General features: G+C 40.2%; 1 protein-coding gene across 1 annotated transcript in view; it reads left to right on the top strand.

Moving 5' to 3' along the window:
- Grip163 (gamma-tubulin complex component 6) overlaps positions 1-21699 on the top strand; it is a 249957-nt gene that overhangs the window by 82315 nt on the left and 145943 nt on the right. The window contains exon 9 of the mRNA XM_067155466.2: positions 16980-17199. Coding sequence (XP_067011567.2) covers positions 16980-17199 — 220 coding nt within the window. The remainder of the gene's footprint in view (positions 1-16979; positions 17200-21699) is intronic.

The raw sequence follows: 21699 nt of genomic DNA, 5'->3' as shown, positions 1-21699 counted from the left end.
AAAAAAAACTTTGTCTCCCTGTACTTCTCTTACTCGGTTAAGAAATTGTTTTCAATGGTATTATGAAATATGTTGTATCATTAGGGGCCGTATTTTTTGGTAATAGCGATACGCACAAAATTTTTCATATCTTCTTTCTAGCCTATATATGACCTTGTAGGTGCCGTACCGTAACGTACTTTAGTGAAATGAACTCGCGAAATATCGCGAAATCTGATTTATTATGCGAATCGCGCAAATAATCACGAAATATACCCACTTGCTACGAAAAATGCGAAATCGTATCGGAAAAGATCTCCAATAAACGTTTAAATGCTTCTGAGAACTTGACTATAGTAGTTTCCTTCTCAGTTGATTGATAGCGCTGTATATTCTCTACACAAATGCACACAAAGCGATGAGCCCTGTGTATCGGAGGTATGTGTATTCAGTTCCGTGATCTCTAAGGCAATCATTAAAAATCGATATCTGTTATCGATTACAGCAAATGGTGTTGTGTTCGTAGCAAGATCGGTTGTAGATACTCTTTCGCAGTGAGAGTTCGTCACTTATGAAACTTTATCAGCAAATGTCCAGCATTTAAGTACAAAAATGCTGAAAACTAAAGTCACAACAGTTTTTCCGAGGGCCGAGGAATACAACAGTGAGGCCTTCTATGTATTTGATGCTGCAAGAAAAATTCTGTAATGTTCGCATTACGTGAAAACGAAGAGACACGTGCGATAAATACTGTAGAGAATCAGAAACACACGAAAAGAAGAAGAATTAAGCAAATGAACATAATTTTAAGCGGCAAATAACAATCGGCGATACTTTACACATCGCAAAGGAGTTGAAAAGTGGTCGAGAGCAATTTGTAATAGACACAACAAAAGCATTCATGTAAACCAGCATTTCTATAGAAAAACTGGATAATCCTGGCATGAGGACATGGATGAATATAAAAGGAAAGATAAATAATACCGACTTTATTATAAAATATGACGATAGTAGTAGGCCTATTGTAAATAAATCGTACCGAGCTCGATAGCTTCAGTCGCTTAACTGCGGCCAGTATCCAGTAATCGGGAGATAGTGGGTTCGAGCCCCACTGTCGGCAGCCCTGAAGATGGTTTTCCGTGGTTTCCCATTTTCACACCAGGCAAATGCCGGGGCTGTACCTTAATTAAGGCCACGGCCGCTTCCTTCCAATTCCTAGGCCTTTCCTATCCTATCGTCGCCGTAAGACATATCTGTGCCGGTGCGACGTAAAGCAAATAGCAAAAAAAAAAAAAAAAATCGCTTGGTTGAGTTGTAATAATGTTATAGTTTTTACGTCCCACTAACTACTTTTACGGTTTTCGGAGACGCCGAGATGTCGGAATGTTGTCCACTGGAGTTCTTTACGCGCCAATAAAAGTAGTAACACGGGGCTGACGTATTTGAGCACCGGACTGAGCCAGGATGGAACCTACCAACTTGGGCTCAGAAAGCCAACGCCTTAACTGTCTGAGTTACTCATCCCCGGCCGGGCAGCACCAGGATATCCATAAATATCCTCAAGGTATATATGGCTTTGCAAAATGCAGTGAAAGCACGTCTGATAGAAGAGAAGAAAGAAGACATTGTTAGTGAAGTTTTAGGAGGTTCGACAGAAGACCACAGTAAATTTGCACCAAGTGTTCGCAAGCATTATGGTTGATGTAGATGTTGATTCACATAGGGAATCAGAAATAATTGTTCCGAATGAGTAAATTTATAATACCAATATAAATGGTCCGTTATTGGATATTATAAATTTTCCAGCTAACTCATTCCTGGTTGCCAGAGTTTCCCCCCCCGTGTGCTAGGCTGGGCTCATCAGTTGGTACCTAGCACACCTACCAAGACGCTGGATAGTGCATACCGTGGAGGCCACTGCGTAGGCTAATTGCAGCCACCGGCAGTGCCAATGCACTATGAGAGACATTGTCTCATTATGAAAAATAGATGCCTGCTTGGCCATCAGATGATGTAGATGTTGATTCACATAGGGAATCAGAAATAATTGTTCCGAATGACTAAATTTATAATACCAATATAAATGGTCCGTTATTGGACATTATAAATTTTCCAGCTAACTCATTCCTGGTTGCCAGCGTTTCGCCCCCGTGTGCTAGGCTGGGCTCATCAGTTGGTACCTAGCACACCTACCAAGACGCTGGATAGTGCATACCGTGGAGGCCACTGCGTAGGCTAATTGCAGCCACCGGCAGTGCCAATGCACTATGAGAGACATTGTCTCATTATGAAAAATAGATGCCTGCTTGGCCATCAGATGATGTAGATGTTGATTCACATAGGGAATCAGAAATAGCATTATGGTTTCCGACGTCTAATGTGGTCAGTGAAAGGGGCTGCTTTGTTTACAAAAATATACTTTCTGACTGTCGCACAACTCTGAATCCTGATAATGTTGAAACCATGCGTAGTTTTTACTTTGGAGACAAGTCATTCAAAACGTAAAAACGTGTAGAACCAAACCAAACCCCACGGCACTTAACGCCCTGAAAGGGCCTTGGCCTGCCCAGTGACCGCTGCTCAGCCTGAAGGCCTGCAGATTACGAGGGGTCGTGTGGTCAGCACGACACATCCTCTTGGCCGTTATTCTGGGCTTTCGAGACCGGGGCCGCCATCACACCGTCAGATAGCTCCTCATTTCTAATCAGGTAGGCTGAGTGGACCTCGAACCAGCCCTCAGGTCGAGAGAAAAATCCCTGACCTGGCCGCGAATCGAACCCGGGGCCTCCTGGCGAGAGGCAGGCACGCAACCCCTACACCGCATGACCGGCAAAAATGTGTAGGCTATGTATAAATTCCTAACTTCCTAACTTAGTTTCGAGGTTTCAGTGATTTACATAGGCCTGCCGGTATTTATTTCTATAACTTTTTGTTTATTTGGTTGTTCTAAGGTTTAATAACAATTTAATACATTACAAGTGTTTAAAACCCCTAACACAAAATTAGTTAGATTTACCCCATACCATAAGGAATATTTCACAAGAAACAATGATCAGTATGACAATTTATTTCACGAAATACCTACCGAAATAGTGTTAGTTTTAACACCGAAATCAACAGCTTTATTTCACCAAAAAATAAGGCCCTTAGGTATCATATGGCTAACCCGAATTCCAATCCATCAGCTTTCTTGCGTTCCAGTGTAGTTTAGTGAGATTCCCTCAAGTTCTGGCTGTCACATCAAGTTTGTTGCAATGTAGCGGGTGTTCGTTATCGATTTTGCTTCCAGTTTCATGGCAAAGTGTGCATTTTTCGGATCTCAGGATGTTCATTCATTTCAGATGAGCTGCAAGACAGTCGTGGCCAGTGTTAAGTCTGAAGAAGGCTACAACTTCTCTTCTTGGTTTTATTTTATACTGATCCTATTTAGCATCAGTATCCTTCCATAATTTGGCTTCTGCTGTTTTCTTTACCATAAGGCTGTTTTTAGTAGTATTTTTCATAATCCTTTTTGCTGACATAGAATCAGTCTGACTGGTGGGTTGTTGTAGTGTGGTACCTTTTTTGGCTAATCTGTCTGCCTCTTCATTACCTGTTATTCCAACATGAGAAGGAATCCACTGAAATGAGATCTGTTTGTGGAGTCTGCAGAGGGTTTTTATCATACATAGAATTTCTTTCAGTTCTTTATTTTGAGACGAGACAGCTTGGATGGCTGCTTTTCAATGTGTAAGGATAACAAATTTGTGGTAATCATTTTTTCTGCCTAATAACTAGTGCATGGGAAATTGCTTTTATCTCTGCATCAAAATTTGTTTTGTGTTGGCCCACTGGGAAGTGGAGTGAGAAGAGAGATTAATGTATTCCTGCCCCAGTTCTGTTTTCCTTCTCCCGTGAGCCATCTTTATATATTTTTAGCCATTGATGAGACTGATATCTTTCTTCTGTTGTACAGAGGGCCAGCTGTTTTAGATCATATGGTGAACAGTCTATCTTGCAGGCCTCTTCTAGCAAAGTGAGATCTGCAGTCACTTGATTGACTGCCATACAGAGTGGTTCAAGTTTTATTTGCAGATTGCTCTTATATATTCTTTGGTGAGACTCAAAGGATTTTTTTGGGTTTTAAGATAGGGGCTAGTAACTGGTTTTTTGACCCAGGTCATTTGGGGGTAGTCTTTGTAAGCTGAGATATGCGTTGGCTGTTTGCAGTTTCATCTCTTCTTCTATTGGTAAGTTGTTGGTATGCACCTGTAAGGTGGTTACAAGCATGGTTTTTATTGCATCTGTCATGATTCGTAGCGCATTATCCTGACACCTCTCAAGGCGATCAGTGTTTGATTGGGGTGCTGTAGTCACTGCGTTATAATAGGTTTGATGTAAGTGTTGTAGGTTCTATTAAGTGTGTCTTGAGTGCTCCCCCAGGCAGCTCCTGCTAGTCAGTTTGTTTACTTTCTCCACCACATGTTATGTGTTTGGTCCAGTTCAGCTTCTTATCCATGATGATACCTAGGTACTTGGTCCTTTCAATTTTTGGAAGTTCCTGATCACTGAATTTTAGGTTGAAATTAGGATTGTGATATGACGTTCCAGAATATTAAGGAGTATGTTTGGTATTACAGTAAAACCTCGTTAATTTGAAGTCGGGACGCAAAATTCGGACTTCGAATTACGTGATTTCGAATTAACCGCCAACACGTACTTCGGAAATGCCAACCCTTGCGGCGTCGCAGTATATTCCAAGACACGTTACTGCATGCAATTAACCTTGATTCACAGTTTAAAGCTCTCAAGTGCCATGAAAAATACTATTTCAGAAATTTATCCAACAAGGTGCATTTACATTATTCAAATAATGCATTTGTATAAAACAATAACAAACATAACTTCGCACAACGAAAGGAAGAAAAATAAGATTCAAAGACGAGGAAAAATTATGCTGGCTCCCCTGTGCAAATGCTTTATCTTTTGGATTACTGTACTGTCTGCATTTTTAAATGCCTTCTACTGGCATGAAAAGTGCCCGACACCCTTAACACATCATGGCTATTCGAACTTTCCTATGATGGGAAGGAAGTCTCTCGCTTCTGTGTGCACTGCATAGCAACACAGAACTTTTCCCGGCTGGCAATTCTCTCCTTTAAAACTATAAGTCCATTTGGCCTCAGCATTCAAAAAAATAAAACAAAGAAACAATGCTGTTTCGGCATTGATAACATTGTTTGGTACATACGAATTGATTGTAGGCTGTAAGCCACGCATCGCCAGTGTTCGCGGATTCCACCTCTCCGCACACTGCCTGCTATGTGATATTGTGGCGTTCCTAAAAACACTGAATACAAAATAATTACGATTCCCCTCGAACGTGGCAGATATGAACCACGCTGTAGACACGCCGAAGTAGGTGAAAGTGCGCAAAGTTACCCTTCACGTTCCGGAAGATGCGTTCTTTCATGACGCGCAGAAATTTTGAATTTAAATTACTCTGTAAAATACTTTTTTTTTTTTTTTCTTTTCAAAATGTAAAGGCAGTTTTGAATTAAAAGTCTAAATTTCGGTAACGGGACCGACATTGTTCTTCGAATTACGAATTATATGTATTTCGAATTAAACAATTTAAATAACATGCAAAACCGTACCTCATGTTTGTGGGAATAAGAGCTGCTTCGAATTAGGCAAGATTTTGAATTAACCGATTTCGAATTATCAAGGTTCTACTTTTCCCAATAATGGTGAACCCATGGTTAACCCTTTCTTTTGACAGTTTTTTGTCAGTGAATGCATAACTGCTACGGTTTAAGGTTGTTCTTATAAATTTATGTATGATTTTCCATAAAAGTCGGGAAAGATACCAAACTCGGACAAAAACACATTAAAATCAGATTTTTGGTTCGGATCCCACTGGTGTGTGGTTGGCCATTTTTGTTCTGTACTTAACATCTCTTCAACATGTACTAAATGTACGTAACACGACCTATACTCCGCACGGCCTTACTTCTAAATTGAAGTTTCGCAAAACAAATGAGCATCACCTTCCCTCTGTTGCCAGCGCGCAACGCCTGCGAGAACAGCTGATGCATTATGACCGCGGTAAACAGCCCTTTTAAATTATAATACAGTACTCAGAAAAACGAATGAATATGGATTGAAAACAAATTCACAAGAACTACACTTTCTAACAATATCTGGCACTAAAAGAGAATATATATTAACAATAAAAGAGAATGAGAAAATAACACTTCACTAACGGCTAATGGCTGGGACAGAAAGGAGGTTATGACATACAAAGGGAACACATTACTGATCTCAAGAGTCACTGGAACCATCCAGCAATATGACAGACACACTAAATATTGAAGGAAAATGCAAAAGATTGCGAACCGTACCGAATACCATACACGCTGAGCGAGATAAGTTAACCACGTGGCGAATGTAATATTAGTGTTGGCAACTAGGTTTCGTGATCGTGCTCTGCCGATATAAATCTATATGAATGGCAGCTTGGGATTGGTTGGATGTCTATGCTTCAGCGCATAACCACCAGACAGAGCCAAAATCTGCTAAAACGTCAATTTAGAAGTAGAGCCGTACGGAGTATAATAGGTTGAAAGTTGATTTCGATTACAATGCGGTTGTGAAAATTCAATATTCATTGGCATTCACAGATGTTTTCCAAGCAGCGATCAACACCGAACGACATGTAGCACTGCAAGCTGTCTCATCCTACGAATCCACTAACCCTGCAACATTTAAGATTAGAAAGGATCTCCACCCTGTACTTGCTTCAACCTGATCACACTTCACTGGAGCCGAGGACACAGTGGATGTTAAAAATGTAAACAGCCAGAAGTTTATATTATCCCTATTATTTATTTATTTACATATTTTACGCCCACATTGGAGCACTGAAATCAATACATTTGAGTTAATTTCTTCTTCTTCTTCTCCCAGAACTTTTTCATCCTCTCCGACCTGGAAGCCCTTTGTGTGTCCGATATAGTATATTGTTTCCGTTCAACTGCTTTTAGTTTGAGACTTATGCTTTTGTTCTTCAAAATCCTCTTCTCTTTTCTGTCTTTGATTTGTTGCCGAGTTATACCCAATTCTTCCAAATCGTCCTGAACTTCTTTGAACCAATTATTATTGATTTTATTCTTCAAAAAGTAATCGAATAGTTGTTTCAATATCCTGGTGTCTGCTAATCTTGATATGTGACAGAAAAAGGAAATTCTTCTTTTACGCATTGTAGATATTATTGATTCACATTCACGATACACAATGTTGTTAGGCAACAATCTCCACTGTCCATCAACTTGGTGTTTTTTATTAATAATTGTTCTAAGAATTCTTCTCTCAGTTTTCTGTAATTTGTCTGTTGTAGATTTTACATTTAATTTGAATAAAGTTTCACTAGCATAGGTTGCCTCTGGTTTAACTATGGAATTATAGTGTTTCAGCTTAGCGTTTATCGAAAGAGATTTTTTTTTATAGGTTGGCCAGGTAAGTCTTTGTGCTTGTTTAAATTTAGTTGTTCTGTGTTCTATTGCTTCTTTTTCATTTGTGTTCCATGTTATTATTTCCCCAAGATATTTGAATTTCTGAACAATTTTAATCTCTTTATTACTGTTCAGCTGAATAACTGGTAAATCAACTTTAAAAGTTGGCATCATTTCTGTTTTTTCAAATGAAATTTGTAATCCCATTTTTTTAGCTATAATTTCTAGTTGTTCAATTTGAAATTTAGCCTCTTCTATTGTATTTGCAAGTAATGCTAAATCGTCCGCAAAAGCAAGGCAGTTGAGTGTAATATTTCTACCGATCTTGATAGTTGGTTGGCATTTCTTGTTCCATTCACGCATAACCTTCTCCAATGCACAATTAAATAACAATGGTGAAAGTCCGTCTCCTTGTCGAAGTCCAGTTCTTATAGTGAATGATTCTGATAATTCACCTCTAAATTTAACTTTTGCCTTCGTATTTTTAAAAGTCATGTTAATGAGGTTAACAAGTTTTTGATGTAAGCCAAATTCTTTAAGGCTTTTTAATAATGAGTCACGATGAATACTGTCGTATGCTTTTTTAAAATCTACAAACGTGATGACCAGACCCTTACTTCGAACTCTTTGGTGCTTCATTATCCATTTTAAACTAATGATTTGATCTGGACAGCTTCTACCTGGTCGAAATCCTCCCTGATATTCTCCAAGTTCTTGGTCGAGTTGTTCTTGGATTCTTGTGTATATAATCTTGGATAAAATCTTGTATGTAATATCAAGTAAGGATATCCCCCGATAATTATTTGGATCGGAGCGATCACCTTTCTTGTGCAGCGGGTGGATTATCGCTGTATTCCATTCCTCAGGAAGCTTCTCCGTGTTCCAAATATCAATGATGTATTTATGTAGGTTTTGAATAGTCTGATCATTAGCATTCTTCCATATTTCTGCTACTATTTGATTCTCTCCTGCTGCTTTGTAGTTTTTAAGTGCATTAATTGCCGTTTTCACTTCATTGTAAACTGGTGGTATAATCTTTTGTAATGGAGTTTTATTTTTTGGGGTAGGATCAAATTCTAAATGTTCCACAGGATCCTCACAATTAAGTAACTCTTTAAAGTATTCTGCAAGAATGTTAGCATTATCCTGATTATTGTGTGCCATTTTACCATTTTTATTTCTTAACATAAGTGTGGGAGGGGTAAATTTAGATTGATATTGCTTGAATGTTTTGTAATAGTCTCTTGTTTTATCCCTATACTAGAGATTGTACAAAACAGTTCTTTGCTGATAACACACATGCACATTAATTACTTAACACAGTTCCTATCTAACCCTGGAAAATTCCTACAGTTCCTTCACAAAATCTGTTTATCTAAATGCTCATGCAAGGAAAGTACTCAGACATTTTCTGAACCAATGCAAAACACTACAGTTTCATGTACTTGTAGTAACCGAGTGTTCATCTGTGTAAAATGATATCTGATCTCAGGAGGACAATTAAGTTTATGAAAGAAATATGAATGAATGATTCCCTATGGGAATCAACATTTATATCATTGAACCCTAAATCATCAATGAGATACACCAGAGTAACTCAACTGCTGTAAAGTACTACTTCCATACACCCCCTCAATATTGTAACGTGTTGGCGGGGTAAATAAATGAGACAAAACCTGGTAGCGTCCTATTTCTAAAATTTATTAGTTCAGCAGTAAAACTATACATTTACACACACAACACCCGAGCTCACAACTTACACAAGTACACAGGACACACACTTACATGGTTCACGCTCTATCTCTGTTTCTCATTGTTTCTCTACGACGACACACAGTCTACAGCCGTCAGTCTCGCAGCTCGGGATAGTATCCGCTGTCCACTCAGTCCGTAGAACTCCACTCACAGCCCTATGTCGGCACCCAGTGTTGTCTTCCACACTGCGTAGGGCAAGGCCTCGCCTTCTTCCAGCAGCAGATCTAAGACACTCACACGCACGACGACACGCACTTGGAAACAAGTCCCCCGCTCCAACAGACTGACACCTCAGCCCAGGCTATCACTAACACACTGTCCACATACTGAACTCGCTACACCAGCTGAACTACATCAATTAGCTCAACCCCGTAGGTCATGCCTGGCTTACAATAGAACCTCGATAATTCGAAATCTGTTAATTCAAAATCCCGCCTAATTAAAAAAAGCTCTCTTCCCGGAAATGAAAAAGTGACAAGGGCCCGTTTGAAATGGTTCGCCATGTCAAACGACTGGACGATGGAAGGACAGCAAAACAATGGCTACACACAGTCGTGGCCGGAAAACGACCGGTAGGAAGACCTAGGAAGAGATGGCTGGACCAAGTGAAAGAGGACATAGGAACAAGAGGAGTCAGCTGGGATGTCGTCTTGAGAGAAGAGTGGTACATGGACAGACAGACGTGGAGAGTGCTCGTAAACCACACCCGGGCAACTGGAGTGGAAAACTGATGATGATGATGATGAATTCAAAATACGGATAATTCGTAATTCGAAGAACAATGTCGGTCCCATTACCGAAATTCAGACGTTTAATTCAAAACTTCCTTTATATTTTGAAAGGATAGTATTTTACAGAGTACCATATTTTCTCGTGTAATTAACACGCGTTTTTTTACTAAAAATACAGGCGAAAACTTTGGATGCATAAATTGTTCGAGGAATTCAGGTATTTAAAAAATTATTTACAATTCATTTACATTTAATAGACACATCAGATATAATATACAGTAGAACCTCGATTATATGTTCGTGGAAACTACGTTTTCCTATATTATTCGTTCAAATTACGTGGTTCCGCGAGCATCCTGATTAAATCGCGTAAAAATCCCACATTATCCGTTCCGCTAAGAAACGATTTCCTGGATCAACCGTCCAGAAATGTCAGTCCCATCAACGCTAAATCCTCGATCACGCGTTTTTCAAGAAACTGTATATCGCAAAAGGACGGCTACGGCATACTTACGGATCTCGGTGTTAACGTCCCGTCATTACGGTAATTTCAGGATGTACTGTACTGGAAAAGCGATCGGCGGTGAACTTGCATAAGGGACCATCTTAGCATCGCATTCTGGGTGGTATTGTTCAGAGAATCCTTGGAAATCAAAGCGGAGAGTGACCACGATAATTGGAGACAGAGTGCATTCCGACAGCTCTGCTTGAAGATGGAATGAGTTTCGTCAAATGTTCGTACTTGCAAAACGCCTGCATTATGTCCAAGGTTACGTTTATTTTTTTACCTTTTTTTAGTGTATCGCCAAATAGGTTTCGGCACTTCCCTCAGGGCACTGTATAGTCGCTGGGCTTTCAGGCAGGAATCTAAACTGCTCCTTCTTAAGTACCGGTAACGCAAGTTTAGTATTTCAATATTATCGTGTACGATTATGTTATAGAGACCAGAATAGATGTTGCACTTTATATACATACATAAAGCCATGGGAGGTTTTGGGATTGCCTATTGCTGTTTTGGTCCTAATATAAGACTGGGAATTTCACGTTTTTGTGTTAAAATATTATAAAAACTGCAGTAGTTTTATTTGCGCACATTACATGTAAAAACTTTGTATCATTTTGCAGTCGTACGGACTTGTACGAGCACGCTTTCCAACTGTGTCAAGGTAGCGAATAACCATAATTTTGGAAATGTTAATGATATTTTTTCTCTTTCCAATTTGATTGTGATTAGTGAAGGGCAGAATTGAATATAATGCATTCGAGAACTTGAGGATCGATGCTTACATTCGAAACCATATTCTCGAGTTCAAAATAACCTTTAAAAGTCGATGTAGGCCTAATTTACACGGTACGAGGTTTCCATAAACTGACTACGAACAGTATACTGGTGAGCAAATTACAATGGATGATTAGAAAAAAAAGGATTTTGCCATCAAGTTGGGTGCTTTTGTATCTAATGTGCTTTATTTTATTATATTAGAGAATTAAAAATACTGTGGTCGGTTGTTGTTTTGCTTGGCGTTACGGGTATTAAGTTTTTCAAAGAGTTTGGCTGATCAAAGTTGCTGAACTGAAAGAAGTTTTCAGAGGAAACTGACAAAGTTTTCCCGGTAAAGCCGGCCCCGCTGTCTAACTTGCCTGCCTCTGATCCGGAGGGCCCGGATTCGATTCCCGGTCAGGTCAGGCATTTTTTCCTGGATATGAGGACTGGTTCCAGGTTCACTTATTCTATGATTACCTTTAATTGATGAGCTATTTAATGGTGAGATGGCGACCCCGGTCTGGAAAGCAGAAATAACGGCCAAGAGGATTCGTCACACTGACGATGAGTCACCTTGTAATCTGCAGGCCTTCGGACCGAGCAGCGGTCGCTTGGTAGGCGGAAGGCCCATTGGTGCTCTAGTTTGATTTGGTTTAGGGGTGTTTGTACGATTATAAGAATACATATTTCATTTTTGTGATATTTATCCAAATTGTTGATGGTTCATTCATTCCAGGATTTTTTGTTTTCCCGTGTTGTACGTTTTTTTTACGTGGTCCCTCCAAAAACGGAGAATCAGGGTTCCACTGTACACGTAATTGGTTCAACTCATTTGTGGTTAATCGTTATTTGGCGTAAAATTCCGGCATGAGATTTTTCTCAAAGATCCTATAGGGTACATCAGGTAAGTTGGACACGTGGGTTTGGAGTAGCGAAGTGAAATAAACATGTGCTAATAAAAGTACAATTCATGCAAGTACCTAATAATGACCTACCGGCAAAAAAAAACCTGTCCAACATGAGAAGGGCCGAGCATCGAACAAGGGACCCTTGCTATATTTCCCGAAACCGTTCGTATCCAATCTTGTATGAATGACGAGTCCATCCACCCTTTTTCTTGGATACGAACAAGGAACTCTCGCGAAAACTTTACTTTAGGCATTGTTTCTCGTTGTAGAACAACATAAGGTGCAAGCTTTCTGCCATAACTTGTTACAGCAAACATTGCAGTATATCATTTTTTGCTTCTGGTAGCGCATACAATAAGTGATGAAAATCAATTACTTTTTGGTTGAAATCATTCGGCATTTTTTGGCATAATGTTGTTCTTCGTCGAAGAGAAAGTCCATTTCTTGCTTTGTGAGACTTGTTCGTCGATTGAAGTGCACTTCTCTGTTATCGTGGTAGCGCACGTTGCATTCAGACACTAAATATACTTGTGGCTCACTGCCCTATTCCCGTATGTTTCGGCATAACTGATCACCACCATTTTATATGATGCAATATTTCTCTAATACTTGCTCACCAACACTGGTCATCATGTACACTTGTCATCATATAGGCTTTTATTACGATGGATTCACCACTCCCAAAAGCATTTTAGAGCTACTGCCAGCCGAAACTTGTCGGTCGCTCCTAACATGAAGAACAGACGCCTTTTGTTGCCGCTTCTCGCGAGTCCAGGCGCTATAGCTGATATGGGGTTTCAGTGGCATTTCCTCCACTGGGGGCCCATTTCCCTGCTATAAGGACTACTCCGCCCTTAGCCGTTGGTCCTTATAGTGGGCCAGGCTATATATCGCCGCCCAACACTCGGCATGGAGACACTGGCTGTATGGTTTACTCCATTACCATAGCAGATTAACCGGCCAGTTGGTGTACAGTGGTAGTATAGACTCTTCAGAGTGATATGGAGAGAAAAGACTGTTCCAAAAGAATGGACGAAAAGGGTCATTATACCAATTTTCAAGAAAGGAGACAGGAAGCAATGGGAAACTTAGAGGAGTGATACTGATACCTCATACAGCTAAGATCCTTGAAAGAATCTTGGATAGACGAATAAGAGACAGAGTAGAGGGGAAGGTATTGGGAATATGGAAAGGACATGGTAGTAACGTTTCTAGATATTGAAAAGGCATATGACAGTGTCCCAAGGAATTTGGTATGGAAAACATTGACAGAGGCACAGATTGGGAATGAAACAATGCACATGGTAATAGCATTGTGTCAAAATTGCAAAAGCTGTGTTAGAACCAAAGTGGGTCAACCTGAATGGTTCAGAGTTGAGACAGGCTTAAGACAGGGAGGTGTATTGTCTCCCTTACTCTTCATTATCATCATGGATAGAATTCTACATAATATCAAGGAGAAGATGATGGGTAAGCAAGTAAAGTCTATGGTCTTTGCTGATGACATTGTAGTTTGGGCAGATTATGAAGAGGAAGTACAGACACAAGTTGATTTATGGAATGAGGAGATAAGAAATTTTGGAATGAAGATTAGTACTGCAAAAAGTAAAATTTTGATCATGACAAGAGGTAACAGAAAATCCAGGGGAGTGATAAAAATAGAAATGAACCTCTTGAAGTAGTGAAACAGATTTGGGCAGCGTGAATTTTGAAGATGGAAATTTGGATGGAGAAATTGATTTAAGAATACAGAAGTTTGCAAGTTTCTACCAGTGTGTGAGAGACATTGAATGGAACAAAGATGTGCCAATGAAGTGCAAGAAGGTTTAATACACGTCCTGTTATAAACCTATACTGACCTATGCTTCAGCAGCTTGGACGCTAACTGAGCGGAACCAAAATAAAATACAAGCAGCTGAAATGAGGTTCTTGAGGAGCATACAGGGAAAGACAAGACGAGATAGAATACGAAATGAGGAAATAACGAGAAGCGTGGGAGTGTTTAAACTTCAAGCAGAGATTGATATAGCAAACCTAAAATGGTTTGGATGCATGATGAGAATGCCAGGAGAGAGAATACCAAAGAGAACTTCATGGATACAGAGACTGGAAAGAGGCCTAGAGGACGTCCTAGAATGAGATGGAGGAGCTCTGTTGTGGACTGTATTGCAAATAGAGAAGTCGATAGCAATAAAGTACTAGAAGAGGAGTGGTGGAAAGATCGCGTAAGGTGGAGGGCTTTGGTACACTACCCTACCCAGAGGTAAGGTAAGGGTTATTCTGCCCGAAGGCAGGTCCGAACCTCCGCAGAGGTGTTCCTGAGCCGGAGTTTACGTGCGGTAGGATGGCCAGTTCCTTTCCGTTCCTCCGTTCCCTTACCCCCCGCCAACAGCGCGTGGCAACCCATCCAACTTGACCGCGCCCAATGTTGCTTAACTTCGGAGATCTCACGGGATCCGGTGTTTCAACACGGCTACGGCCGTTGGCACCCTACCCAGAAGAATCTGAAAAAGGGAATGGATAAAGAAGATGAAGAGACTTGCTCGCTGTGGTCTAACAAACAGTCCCATAAAATGTGTTTCTACTAGGCTGGAATAGAGCATCACTGAACTAATGCAGCTGATAACAGTACGTTGCCCGGTTTCGCAATAGGAAAGCTGCTACCCGAGTTTTTATTTTTTTAACTTATCCGGAGCTGCGTGATGAATGTTCGAGGAAGTGGGTATGTCAAATTCGTGAACATTTATTTCTCCACTTTGGACCCAAAAATATTGGGATGCGTAAATTATGCAAGGGCATGAATTATGCGAGAAAATGTGGTAATTTCAATTCAAAATTCATCCGCGTCATGATAGAACGCTTCTTCCGGAACTTGCGGGGGTAGCTTTCCGTATTTTCACTCCCTTCTGTGTGTCTACAATGTGCTTCATATTTGCTAAGTTCGAGTGAAATCGTAATTCTTTTGTATTCAGCATTTTAAGGAACGGCACAATATGTAGCAGGCAGTGTGCAGAGAAGCAAAATCTGCGAACACTGGTGATGCAGACAGTTGGAAAAAAAGCTTGTATAACCATTTCATACTCGCTGAACAGTATTGCCAGTGCCGATGAAACCACATTGTTTTTTTTTTTTAATGCCGAGCCTGAACGGTCTTACTGTTTTAAAGGAGAGAAGTGTCAGCCGGGAAGTTGTACAAGGCTGGGGTTGACGTACTGAGTTGTAATGCAGATGGAAGCGAGAGACTTCATCGCCTTGTCATAGTAAAGTTCGATAAGCCATGATGTTTTGATGGTGTCGGGTACTTTTCGTGCAAGTACAAGGCATCTAAAAAATGTAAACAGTACGGTAATCAAAAAAATAAAGCATTTGCACAGGGGACCCATCATAATTTGCCGTCTTTGAATTGTGTGGTTTTTTCCTTTCGTTGCGCTAGGTTATGTTTGACGGTGATTTATCCAAATGCATTATTTGAATAATGTAAATGCACCTTGTTGGGTACATTTACTAAATCATTTATTTTTCATGGCATTTGAAAGGTTTAAATTGTGAATCAAAGTTAATTGCATGCAATAGAATATTTCGTAATATCTTGTAACGGCAAGAGTTGGCATTTCTGAGTTACGATTTGTTGGTTAATACATAATCTCATAATTCGAGGTACAATTTTTGCGTCCCAACGACATCAAATTAATGAGGTTTTACTGTATATACCTGTATATACCACGCCTTCTGGATGCTTCCAAAAGGGACATGCCTCCCACTCTTCCCGAAGGCGAGTACTTTCCGCGTGCCGTCTTGATTATTCCATAACTCCGGAGGCCTCCATCGATGATGCAGGATGATGCAGATAGCAGCGCAGTGACAGGAGTAGAGAGCGATTGGTTGGAGCTGGCTAGCTTACACTCACTGTGTGTCAATTTTAAATATCGTGCAATATGCAAGTTGTATTGTAATTTAATATTTTCACATAAATTACGCGTTCCAGGTGCTGCTTCTGTTTCACGGACTGTGACTAGTTGAACTTAACAGCTTAGCCTTTATTATAAAAAGCATAAATAGACATGATTAGACACAGCAAAGAAATATCTCAACATAATGAAATTTTTGCTGTTAGAAGTGACCTGTTTGGATTTAAAAACAAAACTGGAGCAGGTTGTCTTTTCTCCCAGGACGGTAGTATATATAGGTACAGCGAAGCTAATGCAACGAGCTCACAGTATTCTGTAGTTAGTTCTCAGACAAAATGATCTTTGCATCAGTCTGTTTTTAGAACAGCTTTCTCTGTATGGAGCCGAGTGTCATCGAGGTAGTGAGATTGCTAGTAAAAAGAAGATAAGGGCTCAGTTGGAAATGAAGCTTGGCAGTGCAGTCATGTGAGGCAAATGGGGAAGGATAGGTTACCTATAGGAATTGTCTTGGTCTTCAATGATTTAAAAATTTTGTGGAATTATAGCTAGTGGCAGTGGTTAGTTGATTCGCAATGTTGCAGATTGAACTCTGAAAGATATAACGCATGTATTTGTTGTCATTGTTATTACCATAATGTTCTCTTCCGTAGTGTTATTAGCTGCCGTCCTTGGAGGCCCAGGTTCAAATCTGTGGTATGCCAGAATTTTAAGAAAGGCAGGAGTGCTGTGATTAAGGTAATACATTAACAGAGCTGCACGACCTTGGGATAAGGACACACATTTTCTTCTTCTTCTTCTTCTTCTTCTTCTTCTTCTTCCTCCTCTTATTATTATTATTATTATTATTATTATTATTACTGTAAGAAATATTTCTTCATTTATAAGTGTAGCTGCATATTTTGGGAAGATGATCCTCATGTGTGTCACCTATTTTTGTGTAGGTTTCTTCAACGGTGGATTTTCGAGGGCTCGAGCCAGGATTCTTATGGGGAATTCTTCATCCAAGTGAACCCGCGGATGTGTTTGAGTCGCAGCCGTGCGTACTGGACAAGTAGCTTCACCCTAGTGAACGGTGCAGTTCCTGGCTTCCTGCGTGGCATTGAGAACGACATTCTGCAGTGTGGGAAGAGTATGAACCTGCTCAAGCTGTGTAATCCTCAGGTGGGTCGTTCTCCTCCAAGCCACCAAATCATCCTATAGTTAATTGAAAATTTGGTAAATAACAATTTATATAAAATATAGGGGTAGAGAAACTGAGTGATAGGATGGAGAAGAATAAATTGAGATGGTTAGGACATATTATGAGGAGAGAAAAATACCAAAACTACTGCTGGAGGCTAAAGTAGAGGGGTAAAGGGCAAAAGGAAGTTCAAGAGCAAGATGGACGGACTGTCAAAGACTGAAGAAGAGTGGTGAAAGGAGAGGCAGGAGCTGACAAGGGGAAATGAAAATGATGATGAAATATAATGAATTCAGTTAACTTCCGTATGTATTTGCCTGCTTTTAAATAAATTAGAATCATTGCCTTTTTTCTCTCTTTTTGGTGTTCAAAACCTATGTCTCTTTTTACTTGTATTGGTGTCAGGCATACATAATGGCAAAAAATGTTAAATGTGTGAAATAAAATGAAATTTTAAAAATTAAAACGGAAACAAAAAAGTGAAAACTGAACAAACTCTCGAACAACTTGACACATCGAATACACAGACGAGTGAAACTGCAGGGAATCGGAGAACACATTGCAGAAAAGTTTTTGCTTTAGGTCTAGGATATGAAGGAATTGATTGTTATCTGCTGTTGATTTGTTGTTTTAATCGGTACTTGGAACTCTGTAACCCCGCCATGAACAATAAGGCGTGCATGGTTCAGTCAATAAATAAAAATATGGTAACTTAAGGGCCCTTTCAAATACAGTAGAACCTTTTTATTTCGAAGTCGTTGGGACGCAAAAATCTGATTTCAAATTACGTGATTTTAAATTAACCGCCAACTCGTAATTCAGACATGCCAACCCTTGCGGCGTTAGAGTATTCTGAGACCCATTCATGCATGCAGTCGCCCTGATTCTCAGTTTAAAACTTTAATTTAATACCATGGAGAGAACTATTTCCGAAATGTATACAACAAGATGCATTTACAGTATTCAAATAACCTCCAGGCGCTTGCGCATGCGGCATTTGGACCGCACATTTTAAATTTTTTTTATAGTTGTGGTAGGTACGACATCGTAACTGGTGTAAAACCTTCAATTATTGTGCTTGGTATTTTGGTTATGTTTTATTAAATCTTAAATATGACTAAAATCATGGTTTCCCTGTAAATACCGTATTTACGCGAATAATCCCTGCATATTTTTTTTTAAAATTGATGCACGAAATTGGGGTGCGGGTTTTATTTGCGTCAAGGTTGCCAACACGCTCCTGGCTCACCTAGTTTTCGATGGCGAGTGTACAGTTATGCTTTGTGCAACAGTACATGGAAGATAACTGTCCCCATGTCATATTTAAACGGAAGCAATTCAGACTTTTAATTCTAAAATTTCTCCGCGTCACGATAGAACGCATCTTCCGGAACGTGCAGGGGTTGCTTTCCGCACTTTCACTCATTTCGGTGTGTCTATAGTGTATTTCATACTTGAAAATAGAGTGAAATCGTAATTCTTTTGTATTCAGAGTTTTAAGGAATGCCACAATATCACGTAGCAGGCAATACGCGGAAAAGCAGAATCCGCGATAATTGGCGAGGGTTGGCATTTCTGAATTACAAGATGGTTGTTAATTCGAAATCATGTAATTGGAAGTCTGATTTCTGTATTACAAAGACTTCGAATTAACGAGATTTTACTGTATCGCAAACCTAACATCAGATTTCGCCGGTGTGTCTATAAGTGTTTACATTGCACAAAAAGAATTGTCCACCACCGGTCGTGTTACTGTCCAGTACACAGAGACCACGTGTGAGAAGTGTTTTAGAGGTGGAGTGTGGCGAACTTGTAAGTATTTTAGAAGAGGATTCTAGAGTAGAACGCAGCCGGAAAGGCGGTGTGAAGAGGGTTGTGCAGTAACATTCGCGCGCTTTGTAGTACGACGTGTTTTCCACAGAGCCATTAGAATCGTTTCAGTAAGAAGTGCCTGTTTGTGCGGGTCACGAGTGAATGTTTAGAGTTTTATTTGTAAATATCATAATCAACGAATTTAGGGAATGATTTGCGTGTGTACGATGAATCCAGGAAGAGCAAAAAGACAAGGGTTGTATCGACAGGCGAGGGAAATAGTTTTTTTTTTTGCTAGGGGCTTTACGTCGCACCGACGCAGATAGGTCTTATGGCGACTATGGGATAGGAAAGGCTTAGGAGTTGGAAGGAAGCGGCTGTGGCTTTAATTAAGGTACAGCCCCAGCATTTGCCTGGTGTGAAAATGGGAAACCACGGAAAACCATCTTCAGGGCTGCCGATAGTGGGATACGAACCTACTATCTCCCGGATGCAAGCTCACAGCCGCGCGCCTCTACGCGCACGGCCAACTCGCCCGGTGAAATAATATTTAGAGTGTAGTTTGTAAGCATGCAGCAGCAGGCGTTCAGAGGCATTCACGCCTCAAAAGAAGATAGCACTCGCGTGTGGTATCGGTCTGCGAACAGAACTGGCCCGTCCATTTACCTTCCTTAATATCTCAAAAATTTCCCTCGACACTTTCTCGGGGTTTGGTGTTAAAAATTAATTTAGACTTTTAGGAAACATTTAAGCCCACAAAAAATATAGGTCATCGCTTTGGAATTCAAGATATAACTGGAGGAAAAAATGTTTACACTTTGGGCTGTTATGCTCTCTGCGCTTCGCCTTTCATTTCTCTCAACTTTCGAAAATTTCCCTTAACACTTTCTCGGGGTTTGATGTTAAAAATTAATTTAGACCTTCAGGAAACTTTTAAGCTATGAAAAATATAGGTCATCGGTTTGGAATTAAAGATATAACTCAATGAAAAAGACATAGGCCTACTTGCTCATTTTCATGGGAAATATATTTCATAGCAGTGATAATGTATTTTTATCATCTCAGGCACAGCAGCTATATCCATAAATTTACATGTTCATATTTGCGTAAAGACCATGTGCACCTCGCGGAGTGATACGAAATGTTTGTTTATGCCTGCGTTACTCTTTCGATGGAAGGAATTTTAGGTTTTTTTTTTCCTTTCAAAATGAACCTTCCTAAAATGAGGGTGCGGGCATTATTCAACGGCGGGGATTATTCGGGTAAATACGGTAAGTATTATAAAATTTGTATAACCTCAAATACGCATTGTGTGTAAGTTTAACCTCAAAATCTGTATAGTCGAAAGTGTTAGAAAACTCTATGATGTTCGTATATTAGATTTATTCTACTATAATTTGATATATATGAAGGGTTCTGGAAACTTACTGAAAGGTTTATTATCCAGATACTTGTAGGGACATTCAGAATGTTGGAGAGCGTTCCATGTGTATTGGTAAACAGTAACGAAAGTTCGAGTACTTCATTCGACTAGCTGGTCGATCGATGATTCAAGTGTGTTCTATTAGAGTGTTGTAAGAACCCTTCCAGAAATCGATAATTCTAGACGGTTGATCAAACAGTATATATATATATATGGAAACTGTCAGTCAGTGAGTTAGTCACGTTGGACTCAAAGGCAAGTGTTGGACTCTGAGTGACTGTTGGGCTCCGAGGTGGAGGCGGTGAGTCAAGAGAACGTATGTTACAGTGCGCGAGTCAGTGTTGTTGATATCTGTACTTGTCAGAATCGACTTCAGGGTACTCTGCTATTAAGTGTTGTAGTGTCACTTGCTAGTGTGCATTATTTTGTGTTGTGACTTACAGCGACAATAAAGTAATTTACACAAGGAAGTGAATGTGTTCTCGTGTGATATATATTTTCGTCAAATAAAATCGCATTTGAGAACGATAATTGGTGACAGGACAGCACAGGACACTTCAAGACTATGCAGTGAAGATCGACCCAATAACTGTGGCGATTTTAAGGAAAGCGCTGGCATCCTGAGGTTTACCGGCAGCTGGAAGCAAAGCGGACTTACAAGAGGATTTGATAGACAACGAATTGGACCCAGGCAGTTTAGACTTCAAAGTCGCATCGGAGGAAGAAACCAACGACCGGGTAATCATTATGTTCACACAACTAACTGCTTTGATTCGGGCCCAGTCTAAAAAACATCGAGGCCCAATCCGAAAAACTTGAGTGGAAAATCCAGGCCCAGTCTCAAGAAATAAAGGACCAAATCAATTCTTTGGGCAACAAAGTGCGCTCCCTCAGAACCGAGGTGATCACTGACGTTGTGCAGAACAACGAACCGGACGGGAAGCGGTCCGAAGTGGTGCTTGTGGTTGTGGAGTCCGTAATTCAAGGCCCAGCGGAAAAAGCGAGTGCCTTATGTGAAAGTATGACAGCTGTGGAGAGACGGGTGAAGCCTGCAAGTAGTGATGGCGACTCCGGCGCCATGAAGGATCATTGTAGTGATGCCAACAACACAGCTAGGGGGACCCCCTCAAGGAGATAGAGAACATATGGGGTCCGAACCAACAACCAACAAACGAGGGTGCCACCTGACCAGGATACTAGTCCCGGCACAAAACCATATGCCAGTAGGAACATTGAATTCTGCACC

The sequence above is a fragment of the Anabrus simplex genome, chromosome 11 (genome assembly GCF_040414725.1).
Source record: "Anabrus simplex isolate iqAnaSimp1 chromosome 11, ASM4041472v1, whole genome shotgun sequence".
Lineage (NCBI taxonomy): Eukaryota > Metazoa > Arthropoda > Insecta > Orthoptera > Tettigoniidae > Anabrus > Anabrus simplex.
The sequence above is the reverse complement of the archived record's forward strand: the minus strand, read 5'-3'. Positions and strand labels throughout refer to the sequence as shown.